General features: G+C 37.7%; 1 protein-coding gene across 3 annotated transcripts in view; it reads left to right on the top strand.

Annotated features, from left to right (window-relative positions):
* The window catches only part of ZNF385B (zinc finger protein 385B), a 195,679-nt gene extending 180,782 nt beyond the window's left edge, over nucleotides 1-14,897 (top strand). For all 3 annotated transcript variants that reach the window (XM_014784660.2, XM_014784661.2, XM_087435447.1), the window contains 4 exons: nucleotides 9,820-10,062; nucleotides 11,143-11,321; nucleotides 11,902-12,003; nucleotides 13,408-14,897. In XM_014784660.2, coding sequence (XP_014640146.1) covers nucleotides 9,820-10,062; nucleotides 11,143-11,321; nucleotides 11,902-12,003; nucleotides 13,408-13,626 — 743 coding nt within the window. In that variant the 3' untranslated portion in view covers nucleotides 13,627-14,897. The remainder of the gene's footprint in view (nucleotides 1-9,819; nucleotides 10,063-11,142; nucleotides 11,322-11,901; nucleotides 12,004-13,407) is intronic.
* Nucleotides 14,898-18,320: the final 3,423 nt, after the last annotated feature.

Raw genomic sequence — 18,320 nt, 5'->3', positions numbered from 1 at the left:
CCACCTGAAGCCTTTGCCTCACCTTTACAATCTTCTTGGTTCTTAAAGCTTAATAGAAAATGGTAGTATTTTGCACACGTACAATTAAGGTTCCAATCACTGAAGTCACTTGCTTGAGGTTAATCGGTCAGGGATGGAACTAGGAATAGCCAAGTTTTCCTGGCTGAGAGACAAGGAAGTTTGGCTAGCATCCTAAATACCATTATCTCTAATCTCAGTAAATGGCCCTACCCACCATTCACCAAGTATTCATGCCAAAACCATAGTAGTGATCCTTGATTCCTCTCTTTCTCTGATATCTCACATCTAATCAGTCAATAGTCTAGTCATTTGTACCTACAAATATATTCAGAAAGTACTCCTCAATTCTCTATTGCCATCCTGGCCCAAGTAACCATCAGCTCTCTCGTGGACAACTACAGGAGGCTCTCAACTGATCTCCTCGTGTTTATCCTTTCACAGTCTATTCTCCACATAGCAGTCAAATGATCTTGTGAAAACACGGCTCAGATCACCTCTCTCCCCTACTCAGTATCCACACTTAGATAACATCCAAATTTCTCTCATGCTCTACCAGACTGTACGTGATCTGGCCCCTCATCAGCTCCTCCACCTCACAGCCTGCATTCACCCCTTCTGCCCTCGCCTTCTTGATCTTGTTTCACTACAAGGTTTTTGTCCTTGCTATTCTTTCTTCCTGGAATGCTCTTCTTCCGAGAATTCCTATTATTTCATTCAGTGTCTGTCAAATATCCCCTCTTCAGGGGCCGGCTGGGTGGCGTAGTGGTTAAGTGCGCGTGCTCCGCTGCGTTGGTCCGGGGTTCGCCAGTTCGGATCCCGGGCCGCACCGACGCACTGCTTGGCAAGCCATGCTGTGGCGGCGTCCCATATAAAGTGGAGGAAGATGGGCATGGATGTTAGCCCAGGGCCAGTCTTCCTCAGCAAAAAAAGAGGAGGATTGGCAGATGTTAGCTCAGGGCCGATCTTCCTCACAAAAAAAATAAATAAATAAATAAATATATATATTCCCTCTTCAGACAGGCTTGAACTGACTCTATTATCATGCCTTGCTTTATTTTTCTTCTTAGCACACTTATTACTAAGAGAATATATATATATATAAAATATATATTTTTAAGAGAATACATATATATATAAAAAATATATCTATATATTATACATATATATAAAAATATATGTATATATTATACATATATATAAAAAATATATGTATATATTATACATACATATACTTTATATATAATTTTACATATTCTCATATAAATATATAAAATATATAAAACAAAATATATAAAATAGCTTATATTAATATATATTTATACTTTATAAATATATATATTATATAAATAAGCATATATGTGTGTGTTTCCCCCACTAGATAATTAATTCCGTTGAATCAAAGATTTGGTCTTTTTCACCTCTAACTTTAGTGCCTAGAATAGTGTATAGCACATAATAGATACTCAATAATTATTTGTTGGATGGATGGATGGATGGGTGGATGGATGGTTATTTCCTTAGGATATGTTCCTAGAGAGGACTTTCTTAGTGAAAGGGTATGAACTGCATATATGTTTTAGAATGATTATACTACTTTACACCCCCACCAAGCAGGATATATGGGTGCTATATCTTGTCTTCCCCCTCTTACTGTAATTTTTAAATCTTTACCATTTCTCAGAGGCAGAAAATGATACCTCTTAGTAATTTTAATTTGTACAACTTGATAAATCATGACACATGTTATCAAAAGCAAAAATGCAAGGAAATTTTTACTTCACATAGGGAATCAGAGACCTTCTTTGGGTGTCCATTAATCTTGCTGAGAAATTAACCAAGTAGTGAAAACTCAGGGATAACAACACTTAAGTAAACTTTTGCTTGAAATGGACTTTTTAAAGGCTGTTGTCATTTGCTTTCCTAAGTTACATGCAAAGTTGCAATCTTTGAAGAAACTGTAGTAAAACACTTACTTATCTGGTTCTCAGGAAGTTTTTCCTATAACGTCCTATGCTTTGTATGGCATCATTTAACTAAGACATACAAAGATACTACTATCCACTTACCTTTATTCAACAGTGTCAGGCCTTCAAGAAGGTATTACTGACATTGAGCATTCTTAGCCTAGTCTCCCACAAAGCAGGAGAGCAGGAAGAAGCACTGGCTCAAGATTCAGACGCCTGTATCTGAATCCATGCTCTACCACTTATTAATTGAATGACTATTGTCATTGATTGTTTTTCTTTTTAAACAATTGTAGTTATCATAAGACAACATTTAGAGAGAGAAAAAAGCATGCTACCACCTGGAAGATGCTTTGTAATAAATATATCTGACAAAGGACTCTTGTTTGGGCAATATAAATAATTCCTATAAATTGATAAGAAAAAGCTGGGAATCCAGCTGAAGAAAATGAGCAAAAGATTTGACCAAGCGCTTCATAAAAGAAGATATACAATTGGCCAATAAAAATATGCAAAGGTATTCAATATCATTAGTCATTAGGGAAATATAAATTAAAACCACAATAAGACACCACCATACCTCCACCAGGATGGCTAAAACAAAAAGAACTGATAATACTGACCCCATGTGTTAGAGAGGATGTGGAACAATTGGAATTCTCATACATTGATGATAGGAAAATCAATCAGTACAACCATTTTGGAAAACTGTCTTCAGGATCTACTAAAAGATAGATAGATAGATAGATAGATAGATAGATAGATAGATAGATAGATAGATAGATCTTAAAGCCCAGCAATTTTACTCCCATTTTTATATATTTAATATAAATGAGTATTTATGTCTGCCAAAAATGTGTATAAGAATGGCTATAGTAGCATTATTCAAAATAGCCCAAAACTGAAAACATTCCAAATATTCATCAATAGTAAAATAAATAAATTGTGGCATAGTCATACAATGGAATACTATCCAGCTATGAGGAAAAAGCAAATTTCTTCTATGTGCAGCAAGATGGGTGAATCTCATAGACATAATGGTGAGTGAAAGAAGCCAGAAACAAAAGAATACATAGTGTGATTCTATTTATATGAAATTCAAAAATAAGCAAAACTGACCTAAGTTGATAGAGATGAGAACAGTCGTTACCTTTGGGGGGAGAGGGAGCATCAACTTATTGGGGGTTCAAGGGAGCCTTCCAGTGTGGTGGAAACATTCTGTATATCTTATATAGCAATATTTTATATTTTCTAAATATCTTATATCTTGTGTTTATACAAATGTATACATATGTATAAATTCATTAAATTTTATGTATCTTACAGCATGTAAGTTATACCTCAATAAAAAAAATTTCAAAGGTACACATAGTAACAGTATCTACCTCACTAGAGTGTATGAAAAATAAATGAGATAATGAATGTAAGTTCTTAACATAGTGCTTGGTCTGTAGTAAGTAGTCAATTAGTGGCTGCTATTGATTGTGATTATGATTGTTACTTTTACTATCACTGTAAGATGTAACTGCCTGGAGCAGCTATTAGGCCAATTTTTTGGCTCTACATAAAAGCAAATTTCCTTAAATCGAGCCTCTGAAATCAGCTTCTAAAAACCACACTCCAAACAACTTAACATTACTAGTTTTGTATAAAAGGAAGCATGTTATTATGGTAAAGTTTACTTCTTAGTAAGTGTAAAATTTTTTAACTCCCCAAAAAGCATTTAGTTCAAGAGTTTTGTTCCCTTTCAGAATTAAGATTTTTTTAAAATTACTTTGAAATAAAAATCATCATTAATCTTATGAAAAGATATTCAACCCCTTTTAATATTAAAAGAAATGCAGATCAAATTAACAATAATATACTGTATTTCATCTGTCAGATTGGCAAAAACAATGGATGATTAGGCTGGTAAAGGTAGAGGGAAGCCAGCAATCGCTTACAAAGCTCTAAGGGTACTAATTTGTGTAACTGTTGGGAGGACAATTTGGCAATGTGCCTTAAAAGCTCAAAAATGTACATGCTCTTTGTCCCAGCAATTCCTCTTTAGGGAAACTTTAGGTCCTGAGGAAATTATCAGACAAGTATACAGAGATGTCTATACACAATGCTGTTTATATAACTGGTTTACTGAATACGTATATGAATTCAGTGGAGTACAAACATGACTGCCTATATCTCCCTTTCTCATTCCTCAAAGACATTGTCAGATATCAGAAAGTCTGGTCTTATTTGAAACTTTAGGCTCTTATCCAATTGAACACTTCCTTCCTCCTGGCCCAGGTTGGACCATGGGAAGGGGCATAGTCTGCTCTCTTTTTCTTCCCCAACATATCATTTCTGATTTTGCCCTTTCCAATTGTTAGCGATAGAAGGACTTAGGGGGGCAAACAAAGGCAAATATTTTTGTACTTAACACAATCTTTGATGCCCTCTGCATAGCAGGTGTCCAAAAGCTTCTTGAGACCACATGTAAGGTCTTCATGTGGTTCTTCCAATCCTTCCTCAGCCCCCGCCACCAGAGGTCCATTCCTCAGCTTCTTGCTGCCAGGGTCATGGTGATCAACCTTCTTGTATTGGGTGCTAACAACACGGCTCAAGCCTGGCTACCTTTCAAGATGTCCTACTGACCCAGAGAAAATTCATTCAACCTTGACATGCCAAACTGAGATTGCAGGTTCTTGGACTTCTGACCCTTTCTTGGTCCAGCCCCATCTGTCTCTAACCTTCCTTCCCCCTACTTCAACTGTTATGAGGGGCAGATCATTAAGATCAGAAGTTGTCTGACTGGAGAATGGAATACCAGTGTCCCTTCTTACATGCACTTCTAGCTTTCCTTGTTTGGCTGGATTCAGAAGCTCCCAAGCAGGCTGGAAGCTCACACCAGTGAGTCCTACAATCCTTATATAATTCAGGGATGTGGGTAATAGGGTGTTGGTAGCAGGGTAAGTTCTACTCCCTCATATAAATTCTACAGGTATGTGTCTGGGGGTTCCTTGGGGACTTTCTCTAAGATGCTGAATTTCGTGGAGTACAGACATGATTGATAAACATTGCTGAGATACTTCTGACAGTTGCTTTCAGTTTTGGGTTGTGCCCTTCATTCTGAAACAACAGAAGTCCCATTCAGTATCTTTTTAACGTTAGTAAAAGCACAAACCAGAAATAACCCAAATATCAAAAGAAGATAAATTGAATAAATAAGAGTACATCCATACACGTAAATATCATTTGGTGTTATAAATCGTGATCCAATTGACATGGAAAGATATTCTTGATTTATTGCTAAGTGAGAAATGTTAGTTACAGAATAATATATTTCTGTCTATTCATATTTACTACTGCATAAAAAATGGTTTGGAGTAATATATATCAAAACAAAATCATTCTAGGTCAAGGGTTGGAAAACTACTACCTGCAGGCTGAATCTAGCCTGCTGCCTATTTATGTAATAAAGTTTTATTGGCTCACAACCAGGCTGGTGGCTGCTTTCCTGCTATAACAGCAAAGTTTAGTAGTTGCAACAGAGTATGGCCCGCAAAGCCTAATCTATGTACCATCTGGTAATTTACAGAAAAATTTTGCCAACATTTATTTTAGATAATGGATTCATGGGTGATTTTAATTTTTAAAAAATTTTTGTCTGACTTTATTTTCTACATTGAGCATAAATTTATTGTATAAAATACTTATCTGTTAAACCATTGAAACCTAGGTTAGAAAAACGTACTATATTAATAATATTAAACTCAAGAGTAAACGTTACGACTGGAATCATAAAAATTTCATTATAGCTTCCAAAGTTCTACTTCAAAATATAAGAACTATGATGTAGGATGTTATTTTGTTTTTAAAAGTGAGACCTATATATGGACCGCTCTTCTACTTACCAACAGGATTAGTTTCTGAAAACTGCTTTCAGAACTTCTGAAATGGTATGTTCTTTTCATCTTCTGGCATGTTCTTTTCATTTTCTGTGTTAGCGTATTAGGCCTCTGAGGCTGTGTTTGAGTAATATAGTGTTAAGTTTGACGAATGGGTGGGTTAATCTGAGTAATGTTTTTGGAGTAAAAAATAAAGGTGACAACTTATTACAGACTGATTTCCTTCACATGTTATCAACTAGATATGAAAACACTTCCGAAAAGAGAGGTTTTCAAAATGTTTAGAGCTTTGGAAAATAAGTGAATCAATGTGGAACCTCCCAAGGAGGCCACTTTGAAGAACTAAATTCACTTGGATGCATAAATTATGGATATTTGTTACAAAGGGCAGTTCTGAGTAAATTATGCTTCAAAATCCTGTAGGATAAAACCTTAAAAAGGTGTTTGAGTAATCAGGAAATAATTAAGACAGGCACAAGACGTGCTAATTAACATTAGGTGAGGGAATACTTGAAAATGGAATTTGTATTAACCAGAAGTTCCGGATGACATGCATCTTTATTAAAAGAAACAGAAGTAAACAGTATATTAATTAAACTTTCAAATACACAAAATAAGGAGGCTTTAAAAATGCCAGTAATGAAAGAGAAATAATATCATGGATTTGGATGAAAATATCAAGCAATTAAAATGAGATATAATAAAATTAGGCTTTGAAGCTTATAAGTTTACACATCCAGAAAGGATGCCACAATTTAAATATCTTACTGCGTCAGTGACTTTCCTGCTTTTAGGATCTGTCTTATTGACTAGCTAGTATTAATCCAATGGCAGAATTCCCTGAATATTTCCAAAGTCAAACTATATCCCTAATATTCTCAAAGATTAAGACTCTGGCCTCTCAAGGGGATAAAAACTAAAACATAATTTATCTAAATGTTAGATCACGTAAATGTTAAACACACCATACCTCTTAATATTTTTTAAAAAGGAAATGGCTACTGTTATTATCTATTTTAATAGTTTTAAGATATTCTCTGCCTTTTGACTCAATCCACCTTTATAATTATATCTCCCACTACATCTGTTGCCATCATCTATGCTCAACTACCGGATGTCATCGAGTAAACCCCAAGCTTTCTAACACCAAGGCATTTCCTCATGTTTCCACTTCACTTCCTACTCTTTTTCACCCCATTCTATGCTTATCTAAATCTGACCTTCAAAATCCAGCCAAAATGCCACTTCCTTTATGAAAAATATCTGTTTCTTCCTAGCCAAAAGTAAGCATTTCCTGCTCTATGCTCTCATGCTTCTTACCAGTTTCTATCATAAACTAGAGATCTCTGAATGACTATCTCATTTCCCCTGCTAAACTGTACTTTCTTAAAGTCTATACCTACTTTATTTACTATTCCCTTCAGTGTCTAGCACATTGTCAGCAATTAGCGTATTGTTAATATGCATTCGTTAATTAATAAATGACCTCTTTTGAAAAGGAGATATGAAAAGGAGATATGAAAAATCTGTTTAATTTTTTTTTTTTAAAGATTTTATTTATTTTTTATTTTTCCCCCCAAAGCCCCAGTAGATAGTTGTATGTCATAGCTGCACATCCTTCTAGTTGCTGTATGTGGGACTTGGCCTCAGGATGGACGGAGAAGTGGTGCCTCGATGCGCACCTGGGATCTGAACCCGGGCCACCAGCATTGCAGCGCGCGCACTTAACCACCAAGCCACAGGGCCGGCCCATGTTTAATTTTTCTTAAAAAAATAGGGATATGGAGAAAAAGATAATTTTGTCCATCTTCTCAGTGTAACCCGAATCAGATGATTGTTGAATAGGATAGATATTTTCACTTAAGGCAAATATGCTTTAAAACTAAACTGTAATTGTAAAACAAAGCAACAGCTTTTTCACATCTTCAGGTGACTATTGTATGCCTTTTTTAATGTTAATGCCATATGAAGTCCTCCCTTTGTGCAGGAAGATTAATACACTACACAGTGAATAGTCAGAGAAAACATCATGTTCATTTGTGCTACCTACTAATCTGTGGGACATTGTTTAGCTTTGATGAGCCTCAGTTTTCTCATCTTTAAGAAAGAATAATCACTTTCGACCTTATCTATTTCACAAATTTGTTGTGAGAGATAATAAGATAATGTAAGTGATAGCACTTTGTAATTGTAAAGTTCTATGTAAATGTAAGATTATATGAAGGAAGTCAATATAAGGGACGTTAAAGTAGCAATATGAATAAGAGAGAATGAGTGAGTAAATGACTAAAATAGGTCAGATTCCTTGGGTCAAATTTATATGAAATATCTTAGGAAATGCTTGAAGCAAGGAAAGATTTTGTTATGCAATAACTTAACTTCCATCACAAGAAACTGAGTAATTTCATAGAAGCAAATGTTAAGATTACTGAAGTATTTTGCTGCTTTGTGAGTTCTATAAGATTGCAAATTCAGTCTGAGGAATCCTTATAGATGAGAGAGTTCCAAGCCTAGAGTAAGCTTCAATCTAATTTATTCACTATGACCATTTAAGAAGAATGATTTTCTTTCCTTCTCTTATACTATTGAGGTCAGTTTGGCAAAAGTCTAAGATCTTTTCCATATATTTCATGGCCTCCTGAAGTTTTAATAAACTTGCTGAAAAAGAATATAGATTGTGGAACCCAAGGATAAAAAGGGTTCATTTATTTCAAACACCACCCAGACATGGAATTCATCTATAGAATCCCTGCTATGTCTAATCTTGACCTGGATGGCCCCAATGCAGAGAAAGGGATGGAAATCAGCTGCTGATCCCTAAATCAATTAAGTAAGAATATGATCTCCCATAATTTTTGATGTGTGTGAAAGTTTTGGTTTGCCCCATGTGAAGAACAGACACACACTACCAGGTTGCTGTTCCGCTAGTCGCTCCTTCCATCTTGGGCATCAAGGCCAAGGGTACACAGTTCCAAATTAGCTAGGACAATTAACAAATAAAAATTTTCAGTTTTAATTCCCTTTCTCTCTTAATGAGAGTTTATCAGCATATTTATAGACTTTTTCTAAGAGCACCAGCTCTACTAGGCTTAAACATGTAATGGATTTTGCTATTGCTTAAGAAGTTCCAGTTTCTTTCCCAAAGGAGCCACTGAACAGAGCCTGTCTTGAATAGCAAATGAACCCGAAAGTGTTAGATTCTGTTCAAGTCACTCTGACCCCTCTTATAACCTGCACATGGGCTTTGGGGATTATAAGCATTTAATAGCTACATGTTCAAAATGCCAAGATGTGTCTGTAAATGATTTGGCTAATCCTCATATTGTGCTTACGGTTAATGTCATTATTTAAAACTTATGATTTAGACTGGCAGTAATTAATAAGTATAATGAATGGAATCTTTGCATCTTGTATTTTGGATAAATTGCATTGCCATTTAAAGAGCAGCAAAAACTTAACTAATCACAACCAAAATTAACCATGTTTCTTCCCTCCCCTCTACCCCAAAGTTAAAATTTTAACTTGGCGTAAAAATTGAATTTTATTCATGTCATAATTAAAACATGAGCAGTCAAATGAAACCACCATTGCATGACTGATTTCATGTTACCCTCATATTCTATAATCATATTGGTAGGTAGCTGGTTTTCCTATATATTGAAGACTTCCCTGGAGCGTAATTTACGACTCAAGGACATCAGATAGAAAGTTACCTGCTGCAGGTGGGAGAACAAAGTCATTTTTCGTAAGTCATCATGATTTGGGGCTAACCTGCCATGGAAGCTGATGGCATGGAGTTCTTTTTCAATAAAGTTCAATGAACTAAAATCCTTGCTGTAGTAAAAATTACATATAGCAATCAAATTTCTATTTTTAATTCCTTTATGTCAGTTCATCTGTGTTTACATGATATATGAGCCTTTAACACTGTCTCTCTGTATCTCCCTTAGAAGATAAAGGGAAGTTAAAAGTCAACACTTCCAGTCAGCCGTCAAGCTCTGAAGGTGGCCCATTTCTCCTCAAATCTGGCACAACACCCCTGCCACCTGGAACAGCCACTTCTCCCTCCAAGAGCAATGGAGCTCCTGGTACCATTTCTGAATCAGAAGAAGAAAAGGCCAAAAAATTACTTTATTGTTCACTATGCAAAGTGGCTGTGAACTCCCTGTCACAGCTGGAGGCGCACAACACAGGTTAGCAGCCATCATTTGAATTTAAATAATGTTTATAACAAAACCCAACTTTTCCCATCAGAATACCATCTCTTTTCTTTCTTCAAACATTAGGTTTGTTCAATGTCTTCTCTAGTTTTCTGATTCAAAGGAGTGATTTTAAGAAAAGTCTGATATAATGACTTTGGGAACAGCAAGACAAAAGCAGCTTGGAGATAAAACTTGTTCTGTTCTTTATTTTCTCAAAAGCATCTAATACTTTCCCAAACTCATTATGATGATGTGACAGAAATGAAGACAAATATCTATGCACAATGTTCACTGCAACACACTTATAAGAGAAAAATATGGAAACAACGTAAAAGTCCCTCAGTAGGGAAATGTTGAATAAATCATAGTAACCCAAAATGATAAACTATATTACTCAGCCATTAAAATGTAATTATAAGAAAATACATATATGATTTGATACATAAAATTTTCAGGATATTTAATTAGCATAATCCCAATTTTGAAAATATTTATTTTTTTAGTACACCAAAAAAAGAACCTGAAAAGAAATACACTAAAATGATAACAGTAGTTATCTCTGGGTGATGAAAATATAGGCAATCTGTATTTCCTCATGCTTCTCTATAGTTTCCATACTTCCTTTTTTATATACTCATGTTTTCCCATTTTTTACAATAAAAATGTGTTAAATTTATAATCAGCATTATGGTCATTTCAAAAAAAAAAAGTACTAGGGGGCTGGTCTGGTGGCATAGTGGTTAAGTTCGCTCACTTTGCTTTCGTGGCCCAAGGTTCGCAGGTTCACATCCCAGGCACGGACCTACACACTACTTATCAAGCCATGCTGTGGCAGGTGTCCCACATAAAATAGAAGAAAATGGGCACAGATGTTAGCCCAGGACAAATCTTCCTCAGCAAAAAGAGGAGGATTGGCAACAGATGTTAGCTCAGGGCTAGTCTTCCTCACCAAAAAAAAAAAAAAAAGTACTTGGAAATTCAGCTGGAAGATAAACTTCTCAAGGATAAGAAAACAAAGAGCTTTACATAGTTCTTAAATAGCTGTTTAATATATGTCTCTTTCTATGTTAGGATCTAAACACAAGACCATGGTTGAAGCTCGTAATGGGGCTGGTCCAATTAAGTCCTATCCTAGACCTGGATCAAGATTAAAGATGCAGAATGGCAGTAAGGGGTCAGGACTACAGAACAAGACATTTCATTGTGAAATCTGTGATGTTCACGTTAATTCAGAAATTCAGCTCAAACAGGTAATGTATCTTAAATTGGTAGTCACTGATGTTTGGGGTCTCCCCCTGACTGCGTATCTCCTAATCTATATAATGATTCTCCACTGTGCTCACAGTTAAATATACTAACCTTTACAGGATGCATACAATATACAATATACAGGTGCTGTGTGGAAGAAAAAGTACCAAATATTTGTGCACCTACTATTACTATATGTCAGGTTGCAGGCTAAGTGTTAGAGACAGATGAGCACAGTGGTCATCTGGAGCTTACAGTAGAGCAAGAACTTCTGGAAGATAAGTGAGATGTTCAGCCTGTCTTCCAAGGACCCAAAATCTGGGTAGGTTGATAGACTCTTCAGTCAGAGTGGGAATACCAGGCAAAGTCAGATAAGTGCTACAGAGAAAGGAAGGCGGAGAGGCGTGACAATTGAGTGAGGAGCGTGTCCTAATTTCTAGTGCGCTGATTTTACCCACACCACCTTGGAACTGTGGCCCTAGAACTGGGAATGGAGAAACCAGCTGCCTCTACCTAGGAAATACATTTTACATGGAATAAAATTCACTTTTAGCTTCAGCTAATGCATCTAACTTTTTTCAGCACATTTCTAGCCGAAGGCATAAGGATCGAGTTGCAGGGAAACCATTGAAGCCGAAATACAGCCCTTACAACAAACTCCAGCGGAGCCCAAGCATTTTAGCAGTAAGTTCACCAAGCCCGCTCACCTGTTTTGTGGGGCAGCCTTGCTGGCTTGGGCAGGGACTGTGGGGAAGGAGAGCCCAGGGACTAATTGGTCCTGAAAGGTTTTGAATTTAAATAGCCCTCATAGACAGAAGTTTTAGAATGAATTGCTTAATTCCTGCTGTAGGACACTTGAAGGAAGCTTCCTTAGAGAAGAGACACTGAACCCCTTTAAGAGCTAATACCTTTTAAAAAGACTACCTTCTTTAGCCTATAAAGAAAAAGATCAGGAACAAGGGCAAGCAGTGCCTGAGGAATTCTGGAATGTGTTGAATCTGGGAATAGAGTTTGCTTTCTTAAAAATCCATCCATTTAATATCCTCTTCCTCTCTGTCTCGCGCGCTCTCTCTCTTTGCACTGCCAGAGAGTAAGGAGGGTGTTTGTATTGCTCTCTCTTTCCATGTCTAGCGGGGATGTTGGTAATCAGCCTGTCCTACCTGTTCTCAGGATGTGCTGCTTTCAGTTTCTTTCCAAAAATACCCAGGGGCTCCAGCAACAGATGTCATATAAACACCCAGATGGATGGATTTCATAATCTCCCTGGGACTCGTGTGGCATTCTGTCTGAGGTTGAAGCTGGGATTGGCCAGCTGGAGGCGATGCCGAGATTACCTTCCAGTTTCTCCAAAGCCTCATCTGATGCCCCAAGCAGGTGTTACCTGTATTAAGCAAATCCAGCTTGCAAAGCTCCTGCTGATTGCAAAAGAGAGAAATTAGGGATTGATTTCTTACTTCGCAGGAAGATTCCACCCTGGAATTCCTTTCAATAGAGAACGTTTCTAGCCCACTTACAGTCATTCTCAATGACAGAAATCTGAGTTAGCTGCAGGTTTTCAAGGAATACATTTTAAGTGGCCAAAGGGAGAGATGTCAACTGCCTGTTTTCTTGACTCATCATGGGTCCCTCATGTCCCGAACCCCGGTTACCTAACCCAGTGCTCGAGGAAGTGAAGTGAAGGGTCATGCATATTCTCCAAAGCAACCTCTCTCAAGGCTGCCTGGTGGTTTAAAGACAAGTCAGAATTTTGAAGTGAGCTCCATTGTCTAAGCAGGAAACCTTCTGGCTATGTTTGTTTTTACCTTGAGAGCCGTAGCACAAAATAGCTTTAGTGTCTATCCAGAGAGGCTGTCCTGTGTCCTAGTCCTCAGGGGCAAAGACCACCAGAAAAGTTGAAATGGAAACAAATCAAAGTAAAGGTATGCCAAGAGCCTTTGAAACCAGCTTTGTGAAAATAATCATTTCCGAGAGTAAAGATTTTTAAAATTTGACTTCTTAATGTTTGTGTTTTACTTACGAAAAGACATCTGTGGTGCTGTTGTTTAAAACAGTATCCCCACCCCATTCCCGGTTTTCTCCCTCTCTTAGGCAAAACTCGCATTCCAGAAAGATATGATGAAGCCTTTGGCCCCGGCCTTCCTGTCCTCGCCCCTGGCGGCGGCGGCGGCAGTGTCCTCGGCGCTGTCCCTGCCGCCCCGGCCGTCTGCCTCGCTCTTCCAGGCTCCAGCCATACCTCCAGCCCTCCTGAGGCCGGGCCACGGGCCCATCCGCGCCACGCCTGCCTCCATCCTCTTTGCTCCCTACTAACGTCCGCAAGCCCCAGACCGTTGAGGCCAGTAGGAAAGCTGAGAAGGAAAGCCAGAAGGATTCAGCGATGTAAGCATTTTGTGTTCAGTGCCCCCATGCAGCCACAAAATGCAGCAAGCATACCACGCCGAGCCCGACTCCAAAGAACAGATCGCTCGACTCGAGAGTGCTTTTAGGGACCGCTCCTCTAATTTAGGAATCTGAGCAGCACAGGCTTTACCTCCCTAGTCCCTCTCCCTGCCCTACCCCATTCAACTTGTGTATCTGAGACATTTGGTTTCTTGCAAACGTATTGGTCAGAAAAAATATATATATAAATATATCATTCTCTGACTATTTTTCCATGGGTGTGATCTGGCTTAGAAACAATATGGGATATTTTCCTGACAGACTTGAAAACTAGGGTCTTCCTCACATGTCTGTAAATAACTCTGGAATCCAACTGGGCACATTCTAGTGTGGAACAAAAATAGATGAACACAAGTGCTGACTTGTGGACACCATCTCACCAACGATCACCGCGTTTTCTTTCTGGTGTACTATTGTTGACAGGGATTGTGTACTGTTCTAGACCCCAGTACTGTTGTATCCTGTGTAGTACTAGCTCCGTATTTCTTGTCTGAATTCAACATTTTTAGTTGCTGTGTACATGTTTGTTAGGAAGCAAAGTAGCTTTGAATTTTCTCTTTAAGAGAACAAAAGGTAAAGTAATGTATTTTCTTTATTTCACATTTTATTTGGTGATATTTAAACGAAATAGAAAGCCATATAACATAGCTATAATTACTACCTGTTTGCTCCTTTTGTTTAACTTATTTTGTAGCTTCCTCACCAGTTTGAGTTGCTGAGCAAATGTGTACAAACAGAAGAGCTTCCTAAATTGCACATTTTTGCACCTCTTGTGCATTCTGCAAGGAGACAATGAATCCATGTATTTCTACGCAATTATCTTCTTCATTTGTAACCTGTTTTCATTTGTATTGATGCTACATAATTCTGTGGCTCCCTAATGCAATAATGTACAGAAGATAAAAAATTTATAACTGAACAATTTGTCTTTCTGTTCACTGAATATGTTGCAGGTCTCGCTTCCATGCCCCCCTTTCTAAGCTGATATCAACAAGACTGGAATGTTTGTGATATGGGGGGCAAAAGGTATCAGAAAACAACAAAATAGAGTGAACTCTTTTAGAGCATCTATATCTGCAATCTGTAAATGGTAAAATGTCTGTGTATTTTTTTAAATGTACCTTTTCAATAAAAGTACAAAAAATAAACATCTGTTTGTATTTTCAAAGTTATTTTCTCCTGAGACACCTCCAATTTGAAATCATCTGATGAAAGATTTTCAGTAGGTGCAAAGATTGCTTCTTGCATATTTAACATTTTCAGCTCTTATTTGCAGCATATTTATTTGTCATGGTTATTCATTACGGCTCACAGCATCTGCATGAGGCGAGACTGTACTGCTGTTTTCCTTCTGAATCTCTAAGAAGTTGGGTCAAAGTTGTGAGTGTAGCCCAAAATCACAGTAGCAGCCTGCTAAAAATTGGTGACTCTGATTTTTTTAAACTTGCTGTGAGGCTTCTAAATCCCTAGCCCATCTTTCATTCATGTCCATGGCAATTATGATCACTTTGTTAGAGAATTTTATTCCACTCCTCCTCTTTCTCCCTCTCTGATCAACCCATCGTTCTTTTTTTCCACCTTGTTCTAAGTGTAAAGAATCAATAATCACTGTTTGTTCTGGTTATCTGTCGCTGCTTAACGAACTACTCTAAAACTTAGTGGCCTCAAATAAAACCATTGTATTGTATCACGCTTTCAGGGATCAGGAATTCCAGCAGGGCTTGGCTGGGCTGTTCTGCTGTTCCCTGAGGCATCAATGAGAGGTCCCTTGCTGTAGTGTTCAGCTGGTGGGTGGGCTGGTCTGGTGGCACAAGATGGTTTTGCTCATGTCTGCCTGGATGGAGATGGCTAGAAGGCTGACCTCTACTGGAACAGTCTACCAGGGGGCCTACATGTGGTCTCCCCAGCTACATGGTCTTAGGTAGTTACACAGTAACTCAGGGGTCCCAGAGAGAGCATTTCAAGAGGCCTGGATGGAAGTCCCGAGGCTTCTTATAAAATTGTCTCAAAACTCCCAGCATGTCACTTATGCTGCATGCTATTGATCAAGCAAGTCACTAAGGCCAATCCAGATTCAAGGAGAAGGAAATCATTCACTTTTCAATGTGAAGAAAAGCAAAGAATTTGTGGCCGTCTTTAGTCTGCCACTTCATTATAGAATTTTGAGGGGAGTGGTAACAAAGCTATTACAGATCTCCTTTTCCCCAGCTTAAGCCCAAACCACGTCAGTTTTTTAAAAGGAGAAGAATTGGGGCGGAGGTAGGGCCTAAATCCTCATTTCTAAAACATCAAGGCCAGTGGATGGTAGTGCAGCTGTGATTTATGGCAATAGACTTCCTCTATCAAAAAGTTTATCCAACTGTTTGAAAATTGTTGACCTTAATATTCTAGCTTATAATCAGGTTAGTTTTAGAGTCTATTAAGATTCCAGTTTGACATTCAGAATTTGGGGGTTTTTTTAATATGATTCATTTGAACTGTAACCAATACTAGTTATACCAAACCTTGGTTGGACCTTCACCAAGCTTATAGACATCATGCTCTGAAGGAATTGTGTTTCACTTTAACACTTGGGAGTTTTTTAATTTTTGTGGACTCCAATGGCAAATATATTTCATTTCTCCTGTATCATCCTCTGTCTCATTAAAGCTTATTGCACGTCTCAAAAATTTTTAAATGTCAATATTTAAATAGACCCAGGAATTTACTGATTAGATTTATAGAGTTTAAGATTTTTAAAAATTACCTCGGGGAGGAAATATAAAAGAATAGCAATTAATTAAAATGCATGCCTCCAAAAGAAGCCATGAGTAGCTTCAAGCAATGATTTATAAAACACTATTGAACAGATATATCTTCTCATCCACTCTGATTCGGAAGTGGCAGAGTGGGTCAATCCTGAGGGGATAGACATATTTGAACTAAGACCCATTCCTATGCCATTTCTAGTGAGAAAATAATACCACTCTACTCCTCCACAAATTGGGAAAGTTAAAAAATGTGCTGCTTACTCTGACATAATCCAGTTCTGGTCTCTGTAGAATCTGAAAACTAATTTCAGGTAGGATTGCCAGATAAAATATAAAAGACCTGGTTAAATTTGAATTTCAGATAAATAATAATTTTAAGTATAATATTTTAATAATTTTTGGTATGACATTGTACATAGCATAAGTATGTCCCATACATAAGTATGTAATATATGAGACATACTTATACTAAAAGAATATTTGTTGTCTATCTGACATTCAAATTTAAGTAGACAGCCTGTATCTTCATTTACTAAATCTGGCAACCTTTGTCTCAGGAGCATTCCTCTTCATTTCAAGTACCGTGATTCTTCCGGAGACAAGTGACCTCTCGGGTATTAAAAACTAAATAATGAGTTTTTTAAAGGCACATTGTGAAATGCACTCACAAATAGGCAGAGAAAGGAACTTGCAATAAGTAAAAGTCAAATGATACATTGACATTGGATAGGACGAGGGCAGGGGAAAATGTAGCTACAGACACCTCTAACTGAAAGCTGCACTGATACCTGTTTAACAAAATTAAACTAGCATAAAAGCAAAAAACCAAAATTTTCATTTGTGTTATGCACCAAACACATCATCCCTGATTTGTTCCTACTCTGCCCTAAGATAATTCTTATTTTCTGGAGTAGAAATGGTTACGATCGTGTAGAATTTTCTCCCAGAAAGTGCCTTAATGAAAACTACAGTTAATGTAGCCGAGAAAGAGAACCAGGGTATTCCCATTGGAAAAAAACAAAGAAGAAAGAGCTGCTAGCCCAACAGGATTTCCACCTGATGCTCTAAGACTCCCCTTGGGAGTCTAAAGAGACTCACTGAGGAGACTGAGTTTGAGGATGTTTTGAGAAATGCGCGCCCGCTGCCTGGGGTGCCATCAGAGAGAGGGACCATGGCGGGAGGGGAGATGGCCAGGAACTCTGACAGATTAAGTCAGCAACGAGACATACGCCCTTGATAAGCACAAGTGTCTTCAGGTAACAGATGGAAAGACTTCATTTCACCTCTGTAGTTCTGCTGTGTGGATTCTGGCCTCTCTTTACAGTGTTTCCTCCTTCAGATGTTCCTTCCAACATTGTTTTGTTAATGTGACTGCCCTCAATTAATATCAGAGGTGACATGGTCTCTTTGTTACAATACCAGTTTCTAGTACCTTGGTGGGTTGAGAAGCTGTGTAGTACAAGAGCAAATTCCACAGGGGATACTCAGCTTTGCCTTCTTCCTTCCTCCAGGTAATCAGCTCCATGGGAGAATTCATCAGGGACACGATGCAGGTTCTCAGCAACTATGGAGTGTGACTGTAGGGAATTGCCCTGATTTCTTTGGCTAAAATTTCTAAAGGCAGAGTGTCAGTAGAATGTACTCTTTTCTTCCTCGCTAAGTGCTCAAACTGCGTCAAATCTCTTGTTGTCAGATACATCCCTTCTGTGGATGCAATGAAAATATCTTCATGTCATATTATTCATTTTAAAGAAGTACTTATCTCCAGATGATTGGACAAGCTTGTCACTAAGCATCTGCTGTTCATTTTTGTTA

The sequence above is a fragment of the Ceratotherium simum genome, chromosome 9 (assembly GCF_057802395.1).
Source record: "Ceratotherium simum simum isolate JZ-2026a chromosome 9, ASM5780239v1, whole genome shotgun sequence".
Lineage (NCBI taxonomy): Eukaryota > Metazoa > Chordata > Mammalia > Perissodactyla > Rhinocerotidae > Ceratotherium > Ceratotherium simum.
The sequence above is the reverse complement of the archived record's forward strand: the minus strand, read 5'-3'. Positions and strand labels throughout refer to the sequence as shown.